The following is a 23,623-nucleotide window of genomic DNA, read 5'->3' as shown; positions in this document are numbered from 1 at the left end:
ATTACAAAGTAGTAAATGCTTTACTGTCCCAACATTTTTTGGACTGTGTTGCAGGCCTGAAATGCAGGAATGAATGTTTAATAATAAATGAAATGAAGTTGAGCAGACAAAACATGAAATATCTCAGGTTCATCCTGTCTGCAATTAAAAAAAGTCAAAAGAAATGTAAGAAACCCTGTGTTTTTTTATTATTTGCATTTTCCATGCTGTTCCAACTTTTTCTGATTTGGGGTTGTATGAAATATAACATAATAAAATTTAAAAATTTAAGAAACACTGCGTTTTTTATTTTCATTTTTTATACTACCCAACTTTTTCTGATTTGGGGGTTGTATTTAAAATTGCCACAAAGGCCATATAATGTTTCTGTGACAGCCTTACAGCTCTTGTTACCAGTGTGTATGTTGCTGTGACTAGGTGCAGTTGCCAGTACAGAAGTAAAAATGAGGCTGCAGGAGTTTGTGTTAAACAAGAAGAAAGCACTTGCTCAGCGCAACCTTAACCACTGCATGACCAACAACCCACGCTATTGGTACGGGTAAGAAAATCCATGATCTTTTAAACGTGTTGCAATTATGATCATTATATTTTACCACTTCACAGTAAATAAAGGCTGTTGGACTTGTAAAAAGTCAGAAATTTAAATGCAAAAGATAGAGCAGTTCATATAAAAATGTTAGATATGGCCCATTGAAAGGGGCAGTGGGGGTTATGTACATAATTTCTCTCCAACAATATTGGCACCCATGAAAAACATTATTTATTATTAAAGTTTTATTCAGAATATTACAAAAAAGCTGTTCTGTATTAGAAATGTAATGGTTAAGAAAACTTAAATTTTCTTAAATCTTTGTGTGCTACAATTATTAGTGGCCCTGCAAATTATATTCCTGTTCATATTTTATGTTGTAAAGTTTACTTTTTAAAGTCATTAAGAACATTTGAATGGTCTTCCGTAAAGAATCAGCCTGGAGGAGGAAGTATGTCTGTATTAACGACACACGCAATGTGGAGGATGGTTTGAGTGACCATTCATTTTTGGGGTAGGATGCCAAAAATACAGCCTCTGTTGTCAAGGACCAAGGAATTTATAGTTTCCCAGATGGTACTGGAACATTCAGAGTGACCGTGGTTCTTTATAGAGCTTTCTGCCAACAAACACCAACAGACTTATGTTAAGTGCAGACACAAAGATACCCGTGCTGAACAGTACCTTACACCCCCTCCTTAAAGTATGATGCTTGATCTCTGTTGTTGGTCTGTTTTTTGGATTTTAGTACAAATTGTTCAAATTAGTTGCAGCAAGTTAATTGTCAGCTAAAAATGTTTTACCAGAACACACATTTGTCATTATGCTTCAAAATGGCCAGTTAATAAAGTATGTGTTGGCAGTCTTGGGATTTCTTTGCAACTTTTTTGTTTTTAACTTTTAATAAAACTAACAAAAAAGTTTTGTAAAAGTTTAATGTGGATCGTCTTAAAATATTTACAGAATGTTCTATAACAGACTCTGTAATACAGTAGTATAAGTAAAAGTAAAAGTATAATTCCAACTTTGTGGCCACTGTTTGAAATTTGTTACTTTTCTGTTCCATCTAGTGGAAACCCCACCCTGAAAAAATGGTTTTAGAATGGGATGTCCAACAAGCTTGTGGTCTGGTGTCCACACACCTGTACATACAGCACACAGAATATTTAGTTATTTGTCCCTTAGCTCCTTCTATGTTGATCAGATACTTTTGCATCTGGTCAGATCTGTGGCAGTGTTACTGCACTGCACCAAATGATAACTGGGAAACCAGACCCCCTGCGACCCTGACCAGGGTAAAGCTGTAGTAAAAACAAAAACAAAAGATGGCAACAAGTAGTTGCTTTTAGGACCTAAACTGTCTGAATTCTGGAGACTGAGTTAATTGGTTAATTTAGTGGTGTAAAAAGTTCAACATTGTCATCTAATTTTCCTTTTAGCTGTGGTCAATTATAATAATTAAGGAGGAATTAAGGGGCCATACAAGTTAAATTACATTGCAGGACTTTGTACGCTACAAAATCTATATTCTTAGTTGATAGGTATATTTTTTAACCCAATATATTTTGTTGAGCTTTGTCTTTGGCAAAAGTATGTTACAGAGATAAAACAGTTGCAGAAATCATTTAAATATCAAGACTGCCATGGCAAACATGTCCTCTACAAGTAGTGATGCACCGATGTGGGAATTCTTTCCAGTTCTGTTTTTTTCTATATAGAGTTTGCATGTTCTCCTAGTTTTTGCATAGGTTTCCTTCACAAGCTCATGGTTTTCTTTAATGGTCTGAAGACATGTAAGTTAGGTAAATTGGAGATACAAAATTGACCATAATGGTCTTTGACATTAAACTTTAACTGATGAATCATGTGTAATCTGTAACCACCTACCATCAGTTTAAATTCTGTTAAACAAACAAATCGTGTCTGAAAATGCAAACAGAAAGCTTCTTAACATTTAAGTTTGAGTTTTTGAGTTTTAAATCTGGCACTGTCTGAACTATGTGACCTTGTATAACCCAGTTTAAGCAGTGCCAAACTTTTTGTTTTACACTTCTGAATGTTTAGTCAGGTGTCTCTTTCAAGTGGTCTGCTGCAGACCTCTACTCTGACCAAGACTGGACTAAGACTATTATGCACTCTCTCCAACATGTGTGCAGTCACCAGCTGCTTTTTTCACCTGTCATGGATGGGGTCTTTCAGAGAGCAGTATTACATCTGGCGAGTCAAGCACTCCCCTCCATTATTCCATCATCTCTAATGCAATAGGCAGGAGACCAATGACCAGTCAGCAGTGGTCGCAGTTGCAGTATTAACGAGAAATTACTTCAACCATCTCTCCCAACAAACACAGCCAGTCGTGTTTGTAAACATGCCTGGCAGGCACTGATGGTCTGTAACGCGTTACTTAGTAACGCGTTACTCTAATCTGACCACATTTTTCAGTAACGAGTAATCTAACGCGTTACTATTTCCAATCCAGTAATCAGATTAAAGTTACTTATCCAAGTTACTGTGCGTTACTATTTTTGTCATTTTCCTTAGTGAAAAGATATTTTTGCTTTCTTCTTGGCAGGGGCGGAGCCAGGGGGTGGCCAGTGGTTGCCATGGCCACCATAAAGTAATCTTCGGCCACCCCTCTGGCCCCCCCACCACCGTTTTGCCGGCAATTTTTTTGCGGAAGCATTTCTGCACGCAGGAGCAGCGCACCTCAGATGAGTAGTTCTTCACCAAAACAGTGCAGTAATACACTCAACATAAATGTCAACCACCAACACAATTACAGAAGTACAGTAGTACTATTTAGTAGTATTCGTGGCGCGCTACGAATACTACTAAATAGTACTACTGTACTTCTGTAATTGTGTTGGTGGTTGACATTTATGTTGGAAGATTTTCTTTTAAATAGAAGTGTTATTTACCTGCTATTAAATTGTTTTCCAACAAAATCCGCCCAATTTGGCGGATTTTGTTGGAAAACAATTTAATAGCAGGTAAATAACACTTCTATTTAAAAGAAAATCTTCCGTTTTAAGAAGCTCCAGCATTGTAGAAGGCTATTAAAAGTAAAGTCAATTTTCAATGCTGATTTAGCATAATAGTGTTGGTCAGTCTGTATCATATTCTTGAAAGAAAATTTAAATTTGTTTTCCATGCATTCACACTAGCATGTTCTGGGATTCAATTGAGTCTCATCAGTACACACAAATTGGCAGCCAAATGATAAAGTATTGCAAAGGAATATCTTTGAAATATTCCGCATTATATAACTAATAAAGTAACTTGTAATCTAACTTAGTTACTTTTAAAATCAAGTAATCCATAAAGTAACTAAGTTACTTTTTAAAGGAGTAATCAGATTACTTTTTCAAGGTAACTATGCCATCACTGCTGGCAGGTTAGTGGTGAGCTAGCGCATTAGACCGTTGCGCCACTCAAGTGCTTCCCAAAGATTTTCAATGGGGTTAAGGTCAGGACTGTAATCCCATGTGAAAATCATTCCTCATGCTTCGTTAACCATTCACAATTTGAGCCCCATTAATTTTGCCATTGTTTTCTGAGAATCTGACCATGCCATCAGAAAAAAAAAATCGATTGATGGGATAATCTGGTCATTCAGTACATTCAGATAGTCAGCTGACTTCATTTTATTGCCACATAACATTGCTGAGTCTCATCCTGACCAACTGAAGCTACTGCAAACAAGTTAGTCCAGTATCCCTACCCTCTTCTAGCCATGCTTTTGTAATGTGTGCAGCATGGGGGTTTGCATTGTCCTGTTAAAAATGCATGGACGTCCCTGGAAAAGATGTTGTCTAGAATAAGCATATGTTGTTCTAAAATCTTAGTGTACTTTTCTGCATTAATAATGCCATTGCAGAAGTGTAAATAGCCTTTGCCAAGGGCACTGACACAACCCCATACCATGGTAGACTGGCTTTTGGACTTGCAAACTGCAAAACAGTGTGGATGGTCCTTTTCGTCTTTGGTATGAAGCACGTGGCATCAAAAAAAAAAAAAAGAAGAAGAAGAAAAACGAGTATTTTACATGTATGTACTAACACATTAGTGCTTGGTTTCACTAATTTAGTTTTGACTCATGTAAGTGGTTTGTTAATTTTAGAACAGTAAAGCATACTCTGGGTGGAAGGGCTTACAGGCAAGTGTTTGATTTTTAGGGCTGACATAAGCTTGGTAAAAAAAAAAAAAACAAAGGAAGACAAACATGCCCCTGATATTTAGGAAAAACCTGGTGAGTCTAAAGGCTGCACTACGGAGCCCCTAAGGTGACATCCCCTAAAAAAAAATAATGCGTGGCCACGCCTTATTAACGCGTTCCCACGCCTTATTAAGTCGTGGCCATGCATTATTAACACGTGGGAACGCGTTAATAACGCGTGGGAACGAGATAATTAAGTCGTGGGAATGCGTTAACGCGTGGCCACGACTTAGTTAGGAGTGGGAATGAGATCGTGGAGATGTATGGAACGTGTGATGTTTTATGTTTCAGTATGGAACTGTTAGAGCGACACACACACAGATGTATGCGGGTTGTCATAGTAATGTTTATACACACGTTAATGTTTGCTACTGTTGTAGATGTAATAAATATAAAGTAAGCAAGTACAATGCTTTAATCGTCCATTCTGTTTATTGACACGATAGTCAAGAAAGGGAACAGAGTAAACAATATTCAACTGTTTCAACCTTTTTAAGTCGTGGCCACGATCTCATTTCCACTCCTTACTAAGTCGTGGCCACGCGTTATTAACACGTTCCCACGCCTTATTAAGTCGTGGCCACGCGTTATTATCTTGTTCCCACGCGTTAATAATGCGTTGCCACGACTTAATAAGGCGTGGGAACGCGTTAATAACGCGTGGCCACACGTTATTTTTTTTTTAGGGGATGTCACCTTAGGGGCTCCGTACTGCACAGACATAACTGTGCAGAGGTTATTTTCATAATCTGAATGAGTATACTGCTTAAAATATTTACACCTACGTAGTATAAGCCTAGATACAGTGTATCACAAAAGTGAGTACACCCCTCACATTTCTGCAGATATTTAAGTATATCTTTTCATGGGACAACACTGACAAAATGACACTTTGACACAATGAAAATAGTCTGTGTGCAGCTTATATAACAGTGTAAATTTATTCTTCCCTCAAAATAACTCAATATACAGCCATTAATGTCTAAACCACCGGCAACAAAAGTGAGTACACCCCTTAGTGAAAGTTCCTGAAGTGTCAATATTTTGTGTGGCCACCATTATTTCCCAGAACTGCCTTAACTCTCCTGGGCATGGAGTTTACCAGAGCTTCACAGGTTGCCACTGGAATGCTTTTCCACTCCTCCATGACGACATCACGGAGCTGGCGGATATTCGAGACTTTGCGCTCTTCCACCTTCCGCTTGAGGATGCCCCAAAGATGTTCTATTGGGTTTAGGTCTGGAGACATGCTTGGCCAGTCCATCACCTTTACCCTCAGCCTCTTTAATAAAGCAGTGGTCGTCTTAGAGGTGTGTTTGGGGTCATTATCATGCTGGAACACTGCCCTGCGACCCAGTTTCTGGAGGGAGGGGATCATGCTCTGCTTCTGTATTTCACAGTACATATTGGAGTTCATGTGTCCCTCAATGAAATGTAACTCCCCAACACCTGCTGCACTCATGCAGCCCCAGACCATGGCATTCCCACCACCATGCTTGACTGTAGGCATGACACACTTATCTTTGTACTCCTCACCTGATTGCCGCCACACATGCTTGAGACCATCTGAACCAAACAAATTAATCTTGGTCTCATCAGACCACAGGATGTGTCCTTCGGCATGGTTGTTTAACAAATGAGAAGTTAGGGTTAAATAACTTGTTGCCAGCTGAAACAATCACTCATGCAGTTATTATCCAATGGGAGGCTCTTACCTATTTGCTTAGTTAAATCCAGGTGTTGACCTTTTTTTTGGCCAGGCAGTGTATATACAATATGTATATACAGTGTGAATATACAGTATGTATATACAGTGTGTATATACAGTATATATACAGTGTAAATATATATATATATATATATATATATATATATATATATATATATATATATATATATATATATATATATATATATATATATATATATATATATATATACAGTGTATCACAAAAGTGAGTACACCCCTCACATTTCTGCAGATATTTAAGTACAGGGTGGGCCATTTATATGGATACACCTAAATTAAATGGGAATGGTTGGTGATATTAACTTCCTGTTTGTGGCACATTAGTATATGGGAGGGGGAAAACTTTTCAAGATGGGTGGTGACCATGGTGGCCATTTTGAAGTCGGCCATTTTGGATCCAACTTTAGTTTTTTCCAATGGGAAGAGGGTCATGTGACATCAAACTTATTGAGAATTTCACAAGAAAAACAATGGTGTGCTTGGTTTTAACGTAACTTTATTCTTTCATGAGTTATTTACAAGCTTCTCTTTGTTTACAGCCATTGACATGTCACAGAGGTTAACACGTAAGGAGCGGATAGAAATTGTGTTGATGTCTGGTGAACGCAGTACCCGGGTCATTGCAGCAGATTTCAATGCAAGACACCCTACGAGACCACCCATCTCCCATGCTACAGTTAGCAAACTGCTTGCCAAGTTTCGTGAAACTGGTTCAGTGTTGGATTTGCCAAAATGTGGACACATGAAAACTGTCACTAATGAAGAAACATCAGTGGCTGTCCTAGCTTCATTCAGCAAGAGCCCACAGCGTAGCACTCGCCGCATGTCACTGGAGAGTGGCATCAGTCGAACATCCCTTCGGCGGATATTAGCTACTCACAAATGGCACCCTTACAAACTCCAGCTGCTGCAGCATCTTAACGAGGATGACCCAGATCGGCGCACTGAATTTGCAGAATGGGCAAAACAAAAATTGGAACAGGACCCTCAGTTTACACAGAACATTTTGTGTAACAGCCATTAATGTCTAAACCACCAACAACAAAAGTGAGTACACCCCTTAGTGAAAGTTTCTGAAGTGTCAATATTTTGTGTGGCCACCATTATTTCCCAGAACTGCCTTAACTCTCCTGGGCATGGAGTTTACCAGAGCTTCACAGGTTGCCACTGGAATGCTTTTCCACTCCTCCATGACGACATCACGGAGCTGGCGGATATTCGAGACTTTGCACTCCTCCACCTTCCGCTTGAGGATGCCCCAAAGATGTTCTATTGGGTTTAGGTCTGGAGACATGCTTGGCCAGTCCATCACCTTTACCCTCAGCCTCTTCAATAAAGCAGTGGTCGTCTTAGAGGTGTGTTTGGGGTCATTATCATGCTGGAACACTGCCCTGCGACCCAGTTTCCGGAGGGAGGGGATCATGCTCTGCTTCAGTATTTCACAGTACATATTGGAGTTCATGTGTCCCTCAATGAAATGTAACTCCCCAACACCTGCTGCACTCATGCAGCCCCAGACCATGGCATTCCCACCACCATGCTTAACTGTAGGCATGACACACTTATCTTTGTACTCCTCACCTGATTGCCGCCACACATGCTTGAGACCATCTGAACCAAACAAATTAATCTTGGTCTCATCAGACCATAGGACATGGTTCCAGTAATCCATGTCCTTTGTTGACATGTCTTCAGCAAACTGTTTGCGGGCTTTCTTGTGTAGAGACTTCAGAAGAGGCTTCCTTCTGGGGTGACAGCCATGCAGACCAATTTGATGTAGTGTGCAGCGTATGGTCTGAGCACTGACAGGCTGACCCCCCACCTTTTCAATCTCTGCAGCAATGCTGACAGCACTCCTGCGCCTATCTTTCAAAGACAGCAGTTGGATGTGACGCTGAGCACGTGCACTCAGCTTCTTTGGACGACCAACGCGAGGTCTGTTCTGAGTGGACCCTGCTCTTTTAAAACGCTGGATGATCTTGGCCACTGTTCTGCAGCTCAGTTTCAGGGTGTTGGCAATCTTCTTGTAGCCTTGGCCATCTTCATGTAGCGCAACAATTCGTCTTTTAAGATCCTCAGAGAGTTCTTTGCCATGAGGTGCCATGTTGGAACTTTCAGTGGCCAGTATGAGAGAGTGTGAGAGCTGTACTACTAAAATGAACACACCTGCTCCCTATGCACACCTGAGACCTAGTAACACTAACAAATCACATGACATTTTGGAGGGAAAATGACAAGCAGTGCTCAATTTGGACATTTAGGGGTGTAGTCTCTTAGGGGTGTAATCACTTTTGTTGCCGGTGGTTTAGACATTAATGGCTGTATATTGAGTTATTTTGAGGGAAGAATAAATTTACACTGTTATATAAGCTGCACACAGACTACTTTTCATTGTGTCAAAGTGTCATTTTGTCAGTGTTGTCCCATGAAAAGATATACTTAAATATCTGCAATGTGAAGAAATGTGAGGGGTGTACTCACTTTTGTGATACACTGTATGAATAGCTTTTGAACTTTCATTTTTTTTATACATTTTTTATAGTTGAATACAGCCCACAATAAGAACAAGCATTTTTTAAAGTAGCATTTCCTTTAACAAAAAAAGTGTTTATCAAACAAATTGTACCTAATCCACCTTGTAATTGCATTCTGGTTTGGGTGTATAGAGTGTGAGAGCTGCTGAAAAATGATGAAAATGATAAGAGCCTGAACATGTTCCAGATATTAAAAACTAGAAATTGGGATTTTAAATAAAGACATTGGTGCTTCTATTTTTTGGTTGACTTTTGCTCTATGAAACGAACTTAATAGATCTGCAACGTTAAAACCACAGTTTATTATTGCTCTACAAATGTCTTGTACTATTAAGATATATCTCTATAAATATCTCTTTTCTGTTTAATTTGCTCTTATTGTATGAGTTCAGGAAGACCCAGCACAGTTCTCTGGACCAGAGCTCTCCTCCACAGACTGGCATGTCTCCATTCAGCCACCCTACTGTGGGTGTCTATGACTCGAAGGATGACTTCCCGCTCCGCAAGACAGGTGTTGCACTCTTTTAAATACACATACTTCCTTATAGTCGCTGAAGACTGGGTTTGAGTGGGCTGAGTGCCTAATTCTCCTGGCTTAAACCTGATGTGCTTTGGTCAAAAACAACAATGATGTTTACAGTGTCTCTGCCACTGACCAGAGTCTTGCTCTGAATGCTTAAGCATTTGCAGCATTTAACTTTAGAAGAGCCAGGCAAGGTTTTAATGGAATGTGTGCATAGGAAATTATTATTAGGTGGGTTTGCAGTCCAAGTGTGCTGGTACAGTGTAATTATTCACCTAACCACAAGACCGTGCAATGCTGTTGACTCTAGCCATGCCGCAGCAAGCCAGTTTACTCTGGCTGCGAGACCAGATTCCACCCTGCTGGGATGGATTACGGTATACAAGTAAGTGTGTGTAAGGGGGGTTGTTATTACTCAGTGGCTTAGTTTTTACAAGCAAGTGATTTTTGGTTTGCACTTTGTTTTAGCTGAACTCTCAGGTGTAGGTCATTTTCATAATACCAACTCACTAGTGTTTAATGATTTTTTAGGTATTTATTGGTTTATGTTTGTAATAACTGGCTTTGCTTCACATTACATATAAGGTACACTACTCTGTAGGTGGTTGGAAAACTATCAGCTGTCTCCACCAGAAGTAACAGCTTCCTTCAATAAATTAATTCATCCTCTTAGATTTTTTTCCACAGTAGTGACAAGTTTGTGGGTTTTGCTTATGTTAATGACAGTCTGTTAGTTAGGAGCTCCTTTATTTTGCACTTAGTGTGGTCGATATGTGCGTCGCTTCCAGTAATAGCTAAACGAATCAACGAAGCCTTTCTCTTGTGTTTATGTAAATGCAAAAGCTCCAATGCATGCAGTCTTTGAGACTACATTCTGGGGCATGAATCAAATCCACAGCCTTCATCCATGCATAACTGATTAATAATTAGGAATGAAATGTCTCTGTCACTTTTGCCTAACTTCAGCATACATGTCCAAATCTATGTAGACACCAGACATTACATTTAAATGTGCACTTCAAAACCACTTGCATTCATATGCAGTTATTCCATATTTGCTGCTAAACTTTTTGCCTTAGCTTTTGAAAAATAACCAGCAATTTACTTCCATTTAAACTACACTTGGTGTCAACATCCGGTCCATATTCAGGATCAATTTCACGTTTACAGGTTTTTTTTTTTTTTTTTTTAAATGTAGGTCTTAAAACAGGAAATCATGTTACAAGTTTGATCAGTAACAGAATAGGGGGTGGATCACATTTATACACAGCACCGTCTGCAACCAAACTCACTTAATGCAAACCACAGACCCTCTTTTTCAGGCTGGCCTGAGATCAGTACCCTTGTTTTTACACATGCACATAAGTAATGTGTCCAAACAGACCTGGATGAGTAACAAATGTTCAAGTGGAATACACCCTTTTTTTAGGTTAAGTAATAATTTTAAGTAATAAATTCTGGCTCACTGTCTGGTTCTGCGAGAAGATTTTCTAAGCCTCTTGCTTGATTTTATGCATCTGTTTGTAATTGTTGTGGTTAAAATGACTAGTTACATTAAGTGGCCAAATGCTTTTAGCAACAAAGTATTGTTTTTGCTTTGATTCATGCAATTACTGCTTAATAACATGTTTAACAACAGGTAGAATAATAATTTTCTTAATGCACTACGTAATCATCAACGTAAATCATGTCAAGTTGTAAGTAGACTACATTTTTTAAATAAAAATATTCAGCCTTTCTCAATAAAATTTCCACCAGCAAATATCAAGCATCTTAGGCTGTTATATGAGCTTGCACATCTTTACACACTGATATAATTACTTCCAATCTCAATCCTCTTATAACTTTTAAACAGCGAATGAATGAATGACTAGGGTCTATTGTAAAACTTCTCTATGCTCCATTCACTGTTTGCTACATAAAAAGATCTATGGAGCAGCATACATCAGGCCCTTCACAGATTCTTTCATCCAATATGCGTCAGTGGATGCGACCTGCCCCTACAGGGTCACTGGCCCCTCATAGGTCATGACTGGAATGGGTGCCCATGTACGCCCCCACACATCCAGCTTTTTGCAGGTTAGTCTTCCACTGTTGCTCTGGGCTTTGACTCAGCAATAATTCAGTGCATGCCCATGTACAGCACTTCAGACAAACATTTAATCAAATTTAAAGGGAAGCAGAAGGTCCTGGTGGTAAATACAGGTGCAAAAATACAAGCACATGGCATGCAGTACGGTGGCCGAGAAGTGCAAAACAAATTAACATTTTAGAAAACAAAATTACAAAAAACTCAAACAAAATTACAAAAAACATAAACAAAATTACAAAAAACAAAAACAAAATTACAAAAAAACAAAAACAAATGTACAACAAAACAAAAACAAATTTACAAGAGCTGAAACACTTTTACCAATGCCGAAACAAATTTACAAGAGCTGAAACACTTTTACCAATGCCGAAACAAATTTACAAACGGCTGGATCTGACGGAAAGGGTAGGCACTATTTACAGGAACTGCGTGTTGCTTACATGCTGTCAATCAAACTGTTTCTCTGGGGTAAAGTGAATGGAGTTTGTGATGGTAACGCTAAACAATGCTTTGTCTAGTTTGTGGAAATCATTTTATCCAGTTGATCCGCTTTTGTTTTTCTTGTGGGAAGTTCTTAGATTGTTTGTGCAGATGTTTAGACGTCGCCTGTGCATCTATATCTACCGTCCGCTCTTCTAAACATCTAAAGTATTCCCACAAGAAAAACAAAAGCGGCCAACTGGCTGAAATAATTAACACAAAATGGACAAAACATTGTTTATTAGGGACGGAACATTTAGTACCGAGGTTTTGAAGCTTGTTTCACTTTTGTAACACTGGACTCAGTGTATCGGCGCTTGTATTAAACCAGCAGGAATGTGCGCGACTGATTCTAAGCTTTGGTGCTGTGTTTTATCTCACTGACTATATAAGAGACAGTCAAACTAGGGTTGCCAACCGTCCCATAAAATACAGAATTGTTCTTTATTTGGAGACTAAACGCCGCGTTCCGTATTGAACTGATACTGGGCGTGCTTTGTTCCGTATTTTTATCAATGGGAGACGGGGTGATGTGTATGAAACAGAAGGAAACTGCTGCTACAGTGGGAATTAGAAAGCGTTTGGTTATTATATTAAGTAGTGTTCGCTTTTATTATTAGTAACGCGGTGTGTGCGCAGGTTATATCAGCAATACAACCTGTTTAATACACCGCTGTATGAGTAGCGCAGTGGGCAGAGTGCGTTGTTCTGCCTAAAATATGGTTCTGATTTATTATTATAAAGAATGAAAATAATAAATGTTAAACACCCTAAATAAAACATTTTGATAATGTTCTCATGACCGTGTTAGACCCGTTATATTTTTTTTATAGGTGCAACCCTAACCGCCCCCCCCCCCTTCTCCCCCACTCAGGTATTTTCAGGACAATCAGGAAAAAGCATGTAAGCAACACGCACTTCCTGTAAATAGTGCCTACCCTTTCAGTCAGATCTGCCGTTTGTAAATTTGTTTCGGCATTGTTAAAAGTGTTTCAGTTCTTGTAAATTAGTTTTTGTTTTGTTGTAAATTAGTTTTTGTTTTGTTGTAAATTTGTTTTTGTTTTTTTGTAATTTTGTTTTAGTTTTTTGTAATTTTGTTTTTGTTTTTTTGTAATTTTGTTTTCTAAAATGTTAATTTGTTTTGCACTTCTCGGCCACCATAATGCAGTCTTCATACACAAACATTGTCAATCGACATTTGTTAAAATAAATAAAAAACTGCTTTGTGACTTAACATGACACTGAAATAAGTTGTCAACTTTCCAACAAGTCACTTTCTTAAATTTCTGCTCAACAGCTCAGCCATGAAGTGGTAGACCACTCACAACACTGAGTTGCAAATTGCTACGGGAAGCAACATCAGCACAAGAACTGGTTACCTGAATTTGACTTCTGTTACTGAAATGTTACACATAATCTTAAGATTCCTATGCACAATGCCAAGGGTCAGCTAGAGTGGTGTAAAACAGTGGCAGTGGACAAGCATTGTACATACTAAACCATCAGACACACTTTTAGATAGATATTGGTTTATTGAGTACAGCTGGTGACCATAATGTCGACTGTACAGTTTGTTAAAGGAGGAATAATAGTCAGCAGCTGTTTTAGGTCCGGGTTCTTTCTGTGTGGAGTTTGCATGTTCTCCCCGTGTCTACGTGGGTTTTCTCCGGGAGCTCTGGTTTTCTCCCACAGTACAAAGACATGCAAGTGAGGTGAATTGGAAATTGTCCTTGACTGTGTTAGACATTAAACTTGTGAACTGATGATTCTTCTGTAATGAGTAACTACCATTTCTGTCATGAATGTAACCAAAGTGTGTAAAACATGACATTAATATCCTAATAAATAAATAGATAGATTGCTTTTCCACCCTTGTGCTCCATTTGTTGAATCCATCACTAAAAGATTATAATAAATAGTTGATTTTACAAAAAGCCTTCCACCAATATAAGATAAACCAAGACCATGTGATAATTGGTTCAAGAAAAGGGTTTTTATTTGTCCTTTCCTTATGTGACAGGGGCACTGTCATTGTGCACAACTACTGTCTGTTCAGTTGACATGTGGTTGGTGTGCAAGCACTGTCTGTCTAGTTGAATTGTTTTGTTTTTCCCTGCTAAACAAGCTGTTTTTTTTTTGTCTAGCATCTGAGCCAAACTTAAAGGTGCGCTCTCGCCTGAAGCAGAAAGTTGCTGAGAGGAGGAGCAGTCCAATGCTGTGCAGGAGAGATAACCCCATCAGCACAGCCAAGAAACGTTCACTGGACATGGCAGGTACTGTCCTCGTACACACTGTAACAGACATCTGTCTCTGCTTTGTTGTTTATAGGTTTATTCTATAATGGAATTATAGTGCACCATAAACACTGTTACACACTATTCATTACGGTGTCTAACACAATAACAGACATTTTATTCTATTGTTGGTCCTCACATTTAAAAATCATGGGTATTAATATGGATCTGCTCACCAAGGTTAAAATATACTATCCCATATCCCACTGGGCACAACCTGTTTTTTACAATGCAACTAGCTTATCTTGTACACATTGCCACCTACTCAGTGAAAAAAAATATTGGTGTGCTTTTTTAAAAATTATAAAATCCTTTCTGATCATGGGGACTGCATGCCTCTCTTCTTTTGCCATTCAAGCATCCAAAAATACAAGAAGTTTAAACCAACCTGCAGATGCAGTCTAAATTACATATTCATTACGACAAACCTCCAAATTAGAACATTTCACCATGTATCCTTTTAGTAAATCAACTAGGGCATTTATAAAAATTTTAACTAATTTGACTCACTTGTACCTTTTTTTTCTTTGTTTGATTGTTCTTGTTAAATAGACTCTGCATGTAGCAGTGCTCCAGGATCAGGCCCAAGCTCCCCAAACAACAGCTCCCACAGCAACCTGTGTGAAAATGGCATTGGCTTGGCCATGTCCTCCAACAGCTCAGCTGAGGTAAAAATGCTGTAGCACATTAGAACACTACCTCATGCTAATGTATATACACTGACGTAGAGGTAACATTAACAAAAAGATTCTTCTCTTTGTTCTTTTGTTCTGTTGTTAAATTCTTTTTTTTTTTTCATTTTAATTCCTTTATGATGTGTGGGTGCTTGCATCTTGTGCTTTTGCTCCAGCCGTCTCTAGCTAACAGTCTAGTGGGACGTGATGGCTCGGTGAGTCAAATGTCTTTGTACACGTCTCCATCCTTGCCCAATATCACCCTGGGCCTGCCAGCCGCTGCCACCAACAACGTGAGTGTCTCCTTTACACAAGACTTCTACCACTTTACTGACTTGAAGTCTCTCACTTTTACACTTTATGATTCTGTCTCTCTGTGGTTTGCCTTATGGGTCCAAAGGTGATTTTGTTAAAGAATACTTTTTTAAAATAGCAGTAAATTGTAATGAGAGTGAGTAGAGTATAAATTTTGCACAGTACATCTGCCCTTATAGTCTGTTCATGTTTACTGAATGAAGTCAATAACTTACATTTTAATAATGAACAAGTCTGGGGTAACATTTTGGGGTCCTGGTGTAGCTGGAATTGCCATTGTGCCTGCTGACAGTATAAGCCTTACTAAGAGAAGCAGTTAGAAAATGAAGTAATGAGATTGCTCAGGTGGTTTGACAGTCTAATGTGCTAGCCTTGGGTTTTGGTCTTTGACCTAGTTGGACACCCAACAGAGACTGTAGGCCATGTTTAAGGGAGGGAAGGCTGAATGGGGAGTCACCAACTTGTCTCTATAACAGTAAGTTCTACTGTCTTGTTGATTTGGCAGCACAAGCGTTGGAGCACAACAGAGAGCTTAGCAGTTCCTGTGTTTGTGTTAGAACACAGGCATTCATCACACGTATCAGCTCTTTCATTAATTATGTTTTAACCATGGATTATGTAAATGAAAAGCAAATTAAACTGCAAACCAGAGACCTGGTTCGACCCTTTCTGACCCTTTATTCAGTCATTTGGAAAAGCCCCTTTTGGCAGCAGTAACAGTTGCCAAATGTCTACCTGGATACATTTCTAGAAGCCTTGCACACCTGGATTTGAGTAGTTAATTCCATTCTTAACAGAAGATCTCCTTAAGCTCTGCGAAATTAGATGGTAAGTGTATGTGATCTGCCATCTTCAGGTCTCTCCACACTTGTTCGGTGGGCTTTAGGTCTGGTCTTTAGCTGGATTACTCAAGGACTTTTAGATACTTGCCCTGAAGTCACTCCATTGCTGTTTTGTCTATTAAGAGATGGTGTTCTGTTTTTTGGCTGCCCCCCCCACCCCCTTTAATATTCGTAAGTAAATAGAGAAATTATTTGCATGCTTACAGTATTACAGTAAAAAGAGAACTCCTAAGTGTACCTTGTGTCTGTGGATGCATGCACCTTACTCTGCTTAGACATTAAACCTATGTAGAAAGAACATTTTAAGGAATGACAAACAGTTTTTATAGCTGTACTTTGAACCCAAATTGTCCTTGTAATGGAAGGAGCAAGAAAGACTTACTATTTAATACATTGCATGATCAAGACTGAAATGTTTGAAGTACTTTTATTTACCTACACAGTGGGCATCTGACATAGCAGTATGAGACTTTCAGAGATTAATGCTTGCTTGTTTTAGGCTATATTTTATTTCACCGTTTTACTGGCTGAATAATTTGGCTTGCAGCTACTTGTTAAATAGTGCCATTACAGGGCTGACTGGAGAATTTCACACAATATTTTGCTCAGAATAACATGCTAAATGTTTGTGTTACTTTAATTTTAAAATGTCTAGTAGTAATTAGGGCTGCAACGATTAGTCGACGTAATCGATAACGTGGACTATAAAAATTTGTCGACGTGGAATTTCATTGTCGACTAGTCGTTATTGATGCAATGCACTAAAGGGACTGCAGGGGGCGCAGCATCGCTTCCATGGCGCAGCGGGGAGTTTATGAAGACAGAGAGGTAAAGATAAAGAGACTGAAACTTTCTAAAGTATTTCAGCCAAAATAACCCAAAGAAACGAGCTGGACGCAGACACTACAGAGCAGAGTTATGGTTTCACGCCAGCACTACGGTGAAACGCCTTGCAGCTGTGATGAGCAGCGTTATTACGGTAAGTTTTTACACCGCTTTGTGCTTTAACCAACGTAGTTAATGTTTGTTAATGCTAGAGTACTTGTCGGAAAACTATCTAAGAGATCGCTATTTTTCAGGTTTGTTTGCTAGCTAACTCAAGTGCAATAGTTAATCAGTCATTTATATGAGTAACGTTATATAACTTAACATTATAGCCAAACGTTAACCTGTCTCGTCTTCCATATTTTTTGCTCTCGTTAATGAGAGCATTCATTCTAAATAATAAGCCTCCTCCACTTAATGATAGCTAGTTAGCTCAGCAGATAATTCAGTTAAGATATTTAACCTGTTATGGTTTAGTTGGCATAGCCCAGGGGTCGGCAACCCGCGGCTCATTCATCCTTCCTTATACTGCGGCTCCGCGTGGCTTGGGAAAATAAATTATAAGTACAGTCGAACTTCGGATCCACATATGTATGTGAGCAGCTATTCTCCACCATGAACAATGTTAAAAACAAACACCGCTCACGCCTCACAGACGGCAGCTTACAGTCCTGCGTAAAGATGAAAGTGACTTCGTACAGCCCCGATTTGCAGACGCTGTGCACAGAGGTTCAGGTCAAGGCTCCGCTACACGCTCCGAAAGCCCAAAGGCGATATAAGGATGACTGCTCACGGCATTTTTTGTTTGCTACATGGACATTTAAAGTTCAGCTTTTTAATTCATTTGAAAGAGACCTTCAACTCGGCGTGTTTTTTTATTATTATTTTTTTAAGAGTTCAGAATGTGTTCATTAAATAAATAAAATAAAATTTTCACTGTAGCACTTCATGGATTTCATAAGCAACACACTATACAGTGGTACCTCGGTATACGTCCTTAATCCGTTCCAGATCCTTGGACTTATACCAAACAGGACGTATACCAAACGAAAATCCTATTGTTATTGGCATATTATAAGTTGATGGGGTTGTATAAAATAATTTATAAAACGGATAGTTCCGGTCCTAAAATCTGATTGGCTGAGCCGCGTTCGAAGCCGTTGTAAAATCCCCGATAAACGCACACCTACTGTATGACCACCTCACATCATTCCATATTAATACGCCACTGAATAGAAAAAATTAATGTTATTTTCGCCCTCATTTTGCCTAGCAACACTGTTAATCGAACTATTTTGCGTCGCGGAAGAATGCTTTATTGTACGTTTATACACAATAAATACATTCATGAATTAAACATTGTTGTATTTATTACATTTTATGTTGACCGCTGTTTTATAAAAGCAATAAGCCACTCGAGACCGTGCATTACTGTTATGATTTTAGCACGGGGAAAGAAGCTTTAGGCACTCCGCTTCGCGTCGTGCCAAAAACGTCATCCCCGTGCTAAAATCACAGTAATGCACGGCCTCTCGTGGCTTATTGCTTTAATACACACGCACCTGTCACCACCTCACATCATTCCATATTAATACGTCACTCAAAAGACAAAGTGCAAACTTGGTTGAACACTATTTTAAGTCATGTACTAATACATGGAAATGCCCAGATTAATATAAACAGTAATCCTAATCATTAAGCGGGTGTTTCGTCCAAGAAATAGTGTAATAGTTTGTGAATGTTATGTTCGCCCTCATGTTGCCTAGCAACACGGCACGCCGTTACAGTACCTGAAAATTCACAGAGAGTTATAGCGCGTTATAGCTATAGATTATAGCTTTGGGTTGTTCACTGAATGGTACATTTTTCACGTCCAAACAGGACGTATACCAAGTTGGACTTATTCCAAAGCAGACGTATACCGAGGTTCCACTGTACTTGTTTATACAAAGCGTAAAGGTAAAAAAAACAATATATACAGCGTTATCTTCATTTTAGATGTCAAAAAGTATTTGCGGCTCCCAGTGTTTTCTTTTCCGTGGAAACCGGGTCCAAATGGCTCTTTGGGTGTTAAAGGTTGCCGACCCCTAGCATAGCCAGTACACTATTTGTAATAAACTATTATACATAGCCTTCAGTTTGTAATAATTAATACAGCTTTCTCTTTTGTGCTTTCTATTAATAGCACTAAGCAATGGAGTGTGGATGAGAAGAGAAGAGGTTCATGCACCCCTCAGATGGCTGAGGTCTTCACAGACAGCATTCACATGTTTCTCAACCACGTTATATATGTTTTTGACTTCCAGAGTGATAACTTCTGAAACATAACAGTTTCTAATGCTGTCCAAAGCTTTCTTATTTCATTGAATTTTTTTTATTGTGATTGTGTATTAATGTTTCAAATATATTTAATTAAACTATCAAGCCTAAGTTTCATATTCATGTTTCATGGGTCATTATTTTAATTTGATATTGGAACTTAAATAACATAACAGGGTTTTATGTTAAGGCAGAAAATGGAGGGTATGACATAAATAATCGCTGACTAGTCGACTAATCGAAAAAAAAAAAAAAAAAAAAAATCATCAGATTAGTCGACTACTAAAATAATCGTTAGTTGCAGCCCTAGTAGTAATTATTTAAATTATGTATTTACAAGTGGAAAACATTCAAGACAGTTACAGTTATCTTCCCAGGAGTGGACATTCCTGCAAATACACCCCAAGGTCAGACTGTGCGTTGCTTAGACTCTACAGGCCTTAGTTAGCATGTCAAATGTTCAAGTTGGCAGTACATTTAGAAAAAGACTAAACAATATTGCTTGTTTTGAAGGGTTGCCAGGTGAAAGTCTAAAGAACATGGTGGCATTGATTACGTTTACAAAGTTGCATCTGAGCAAACCACAAGACTTCTGGAGCAATATCCTTTGGACAGACTGGACCAAAAAGGAGAAGTTTGGCCATTTTGCACAGTGCCACGTCACAGCATACCAGCACAAACACTTTATACCAACTCTCAAGCACGGTGGTGGAGGGGTGATGATTTGGGCTTGTTTTGCAACCACAGGTTCTGGGCACCTTGCAATCATTGATTCAACCATGAACTTGACTGTCTACCAAAGTATTCTGGAGTCAAACATGAGGCCATTCAGCCAGCAGCTAAAGCTTTGCCAAAACTGGGTCATGCAACAGGACAATGATTCCAAACACACCATCATATCTACAACAGAATGGCTGAAAAAGGAAAGAATTAAGGTGTTGCAAACCCAGTTGAAATGCTGTGGGGAGACCTATGCATAAACGAATGTCCAAAAACCTCAAAGAACTGAAAAATGTTGTAAAGAAGGGTGGGCCAAAGTTCCTTCAGAACAACGTGTGAGGCTGATAGTCATACAGAAAACAATTACTTTAAGTTATTACTGCTAAAGGTGGTTTTACATGCTATTGGTTTACATGCCCATAGTTTTTTTTACACATGGCTTTTCCACTTTGGCTTCATTTTGTTAAAGAAATAATAACACAGGGAATTTGGAGTTGGATTTACCTGTTTTTAAGACCTGCTTAGGACTAGATGATTTTTATTACGTCCTGATACTTATATAATACAAAAGCCCTTACATGGTTTTTTGGATGTCTTTTCGGATGTGTCGGAGAGCATACCTTGGGTGATGTGAAATAATTCTTCAGTAACATAATTATCAGAAAACAAACACTTATAACTCTGTGATAATAAAATACAGCATTAAGGCACTAGGTGGTACTGGATGTTCTGGTTGCTTAATTAATTTTTTTTTGTACAGCATTTATTTTGATTTTGTGATTGGATTTTATAGGTGACATTCACCCAGCAGGACAGCGAACTTCTGCCCATTACCAGTCTACCCATAACCACTCCTTTCCTGGCCACCTCCCACCTACCATCATACCTGGGCACCTCTGACTCTACCAGTTCACATAATGCTTTACTCCAGCACATGGTTCTGCTGGAGCAGTCAGCTCCTCAGAGTCCCTTAGCTACAGGTGAGTACAGCAAAGTTATTTGATGTTAATAGCAAAGAAACATTTGATCCAAATCAGAAACAAGTTGGGACAGTATGGAAAATGCAAAGTAAAAAAAATGCAGTGTTTCTTACATTTACTTTGACTTTTTTATTCATTGCAAACAGTATGAAGAAAGATATTTCATGTTTTGTGAGGCCAGCTTCATTTCTTTTATTAGTAAACATCCATTCCTGCATGTCAAGAACTGCAACACATTCAAAAAAAGTTGGGACGGGGCAATTTAGGGCTAGTAATGAGGTGAAAAAAACTAAATAATGATGTGATCCCTTACTGCATCAAGAACGGTCATTTATCAATAGCTGATATAACCACATCAGCAGGGAATTACTTTAAACATTATAGAATTACATTAAAAGACTTATAGAGAGATCTTAAAACAGCCTGCGAACAATTACTTTATATCTAAGAAACCTGAAGCAGTTGGCAAAAGAAGATTTGTCCAAAATTCCAGTAGAGAAACCCATGCTCGGTTACGTAGGGAATTTGAGTAAATTTGTAACGTTTCATCTGACAGGCATTAGTCCCCTTCCGCTACAGTCCCCTGCCCTACAGAAGCTAAGGCAGCACCGTCCTCTGGGTCGAACACAGTCTGCCCCTCTCCCCCAAAGCCACCAGGCTCTTCAGCAGTTAGTGGTCCAGCAGCAGCACCAGCAGTTTCTGGAGAAACACAAACAGCAGTTTCAGCAGCTTCACATTAACAAGGTAACCTGTTTTGCTTAGATCTTTGCTTAGATTGTATTCATGGACTAATACATAATGTATTTTCTTTAATCAGATACATTATTTTAAGTGGTTGTTAGTATACCTGAGTATAATCTATTCATTGTAAACTGTGTGATGTCCTTCTGTTTATGGACATCCAATCAAAAAAAAAAAAAACATGGACAATATAATGGAATAAGGTTCCCTATACGTATGTAAAAATTTAATCAAAGACTCATTTTGCATTGTTATTGATTTGTTGTTAAAAAGGGAGGTTAATTATATCCAGCGAAGTTTGAATATATTCTATTTCTGAATATATTCTGTCTCACAGAAACAGTGAGAGATGTCTTGCTCTGTGATGGCAGTGCTATAGCCCTGCCATGGTAATGCAGAGGAAATGTGACCTGAGTTGCCTGTTCCAGTGTTAGCCTGTGGTGAGTCAGCAGTGGAGAATGTCTCAGGTAGACAGTATTTAGCGCCCACGCTTCAGTTTGCATTGCTGTCATTGTGTTTTAAGTGGTGCAGGAGTTTGTTATATTGGCTGAGAAATAGTGATCTGTAGGATGTATGCATGACACTGATGTAACAGGGAAAACTACTCTATTGAATACTGTTAATTTAGAAAATGCCAGCAGTTTTAATCAGCTTCCTTTTCTGTCATTTTGTAGACATTTATTCATTAATTTGTTCATCTTATGTAATTGCTATACTTTGGGCCAGGCTTATAGTTTGTTAATACTGAGCCAATATTGGAAACACTGGGCACAAGGCCTTAACACAGTCAACAATCCATGACAGGGCATTTCTTCTGCAGTAGTGGTGTGCTTTTGTGCTGGATCTGGCACAAGCTGCTACTCCTAGTGTAGAAGATAAGGATAATGCTATGAGTATTTGCAGAGTACTGAGTTACTAAAGGTTATTTGGTAGTATGAATATAAAACCTGTATTAAACTGAGCAATATTGTTTTTAGACTATTACTGTTTGACCTAGAGTAAGAAGGACATGTTTACAGAGCTGGGTTCAAGGCAGTTGCCAGAGGCAGGGATCCAAAACAAATATGTCATTTTACACAATTAAAAATAAAAATTATACATGGCCACAGGGTACTAAACTTTGAATTGCAGTGTATGGTTTAAGTAAATCGAACTCCATGATACCATGATCAGAGTCTACCAGAAGCATTTTACCTATTGAAAAGCATCCACTTCCATGTGCATGCAGGATTACGCAGCATCACTTTGTGGTATGCATCTATTGAGTGCTGGAGAAGTGATTGACAGCTTTTCTATTTATAGTCACTGTCTGTAGCTGTGATAAAGCTAAGCAGAGAGAAATGTCTTCCATTGAATACAAATTAAACAGGGACTGGATAGTTTTCTAAGCCTTAGGATTTACATATGTGTGTATTTGCCTTTTTATTGTATGGGCAACCTAGGACCATGGGCTCTTTTCCTGCTCCAAAAAGCATGAAAATAAAAGCAGATGAGGATGGTTGAGAAAAGAGGTGAGGGTGTAGGTGGTTTCTGTCATCTGTAATTACAGAAGCTGCTCAGAGCGCAAAGTGCAGGCTCCACATATGGATCCACACTGAGCATGAGCAGCACCAGTTCAGCTCATTCATTATGTCCCAGGTTTGTTCAGGGTTTCCTTTCTTACCTTTTTTTCTGTACAATGGCATTTTGACATTTTGGGTTACATGGAAGAGGAATTTTGTTGTACTGTTTTCGTGTATATGTATATATGAGAAATAAAGGCATTTATCTTTATTCATATGGAAATAAA

At 38.7% G+C, this 23,623-nt stretch overlaps 1 protein-coding gene and 1 long non-coding RNA gene across 4 annotated transcripts in view; both read left to right on the top strand.

Annotated features, from left to right (window-relative positions):
• Positions 1–23,623, top strand: part of LOC134317001 (histone deacetylase 4-like) — a 76,052-nt gene that overhangs the window by 16,601 nt on the left and 35,828 nt on the right. For 2 of the 3 annotated variants that reach the window (XR_010013155.1, XM_062997632.1), the window contains exons 4-10: positions 418–538; positions 9,422–9,540; positions 14,269–14,397; positions 14,971–15,086; positions 15,269–15,385; positions 20,907–21,093; positions 21,650–21,837. Coding sequence is in view for 2 of the 3 variants with exons in the window: in XM_062997632.1 (XP_062853702.1) it covers positions 418–538; positions 9,422–9,540; positions 14,269–14,397; positions 14,971–15,086; positions 15,269–15,385; positions 20,907–21,093; positions 21,650–21,837 (977 nt within the window). In the remaining variant the exon portion in view is untranslated. The remainder of the gene's footprint in view (positions 1–417; positions 539–9,421; positions 9,541–14,268; positions 14,398–14,970; positions 15,087–15,268; positions 15,386–20,906; positions 21,094–21,649; positions 21,838–23,623) is intronic. The other variant, XM_062997633.1, reaches the window with a different exon arrangement.
• Positions 16,930–19,504, top strand: LOC134317002 (uncharacterized). Its single transcript, XR_010013156.1, has 2 exons — positions 16,930–17,228; positions 19,260–19,504. It is a non-coding gene; the product is annotated as an uncharacterized LOC134317002 (long non-coding RNA).

The sequence above is a fragment of the Trichomycterus rosablanca genome, chromosome 6 (assembly GCF_030014385.1).
Source record: "Trichomycterus rosablanca isolate fTriRos1 chromosome 6, fTriRos1.hap1, whole genome shotgun sequence".
Lineage (NCBI taxonomy): Eukaryota > Metazoa > Chordata > Actinopteri > Siluriformes > Trichomycteridae > Trichomycterus > Trichomycterus rosablanca.
The sequence above is the reverse complement of the archived record's forward strand: the minus strand, read 5'-3'. Positions and strand labels throughout refer to the sequence as shown.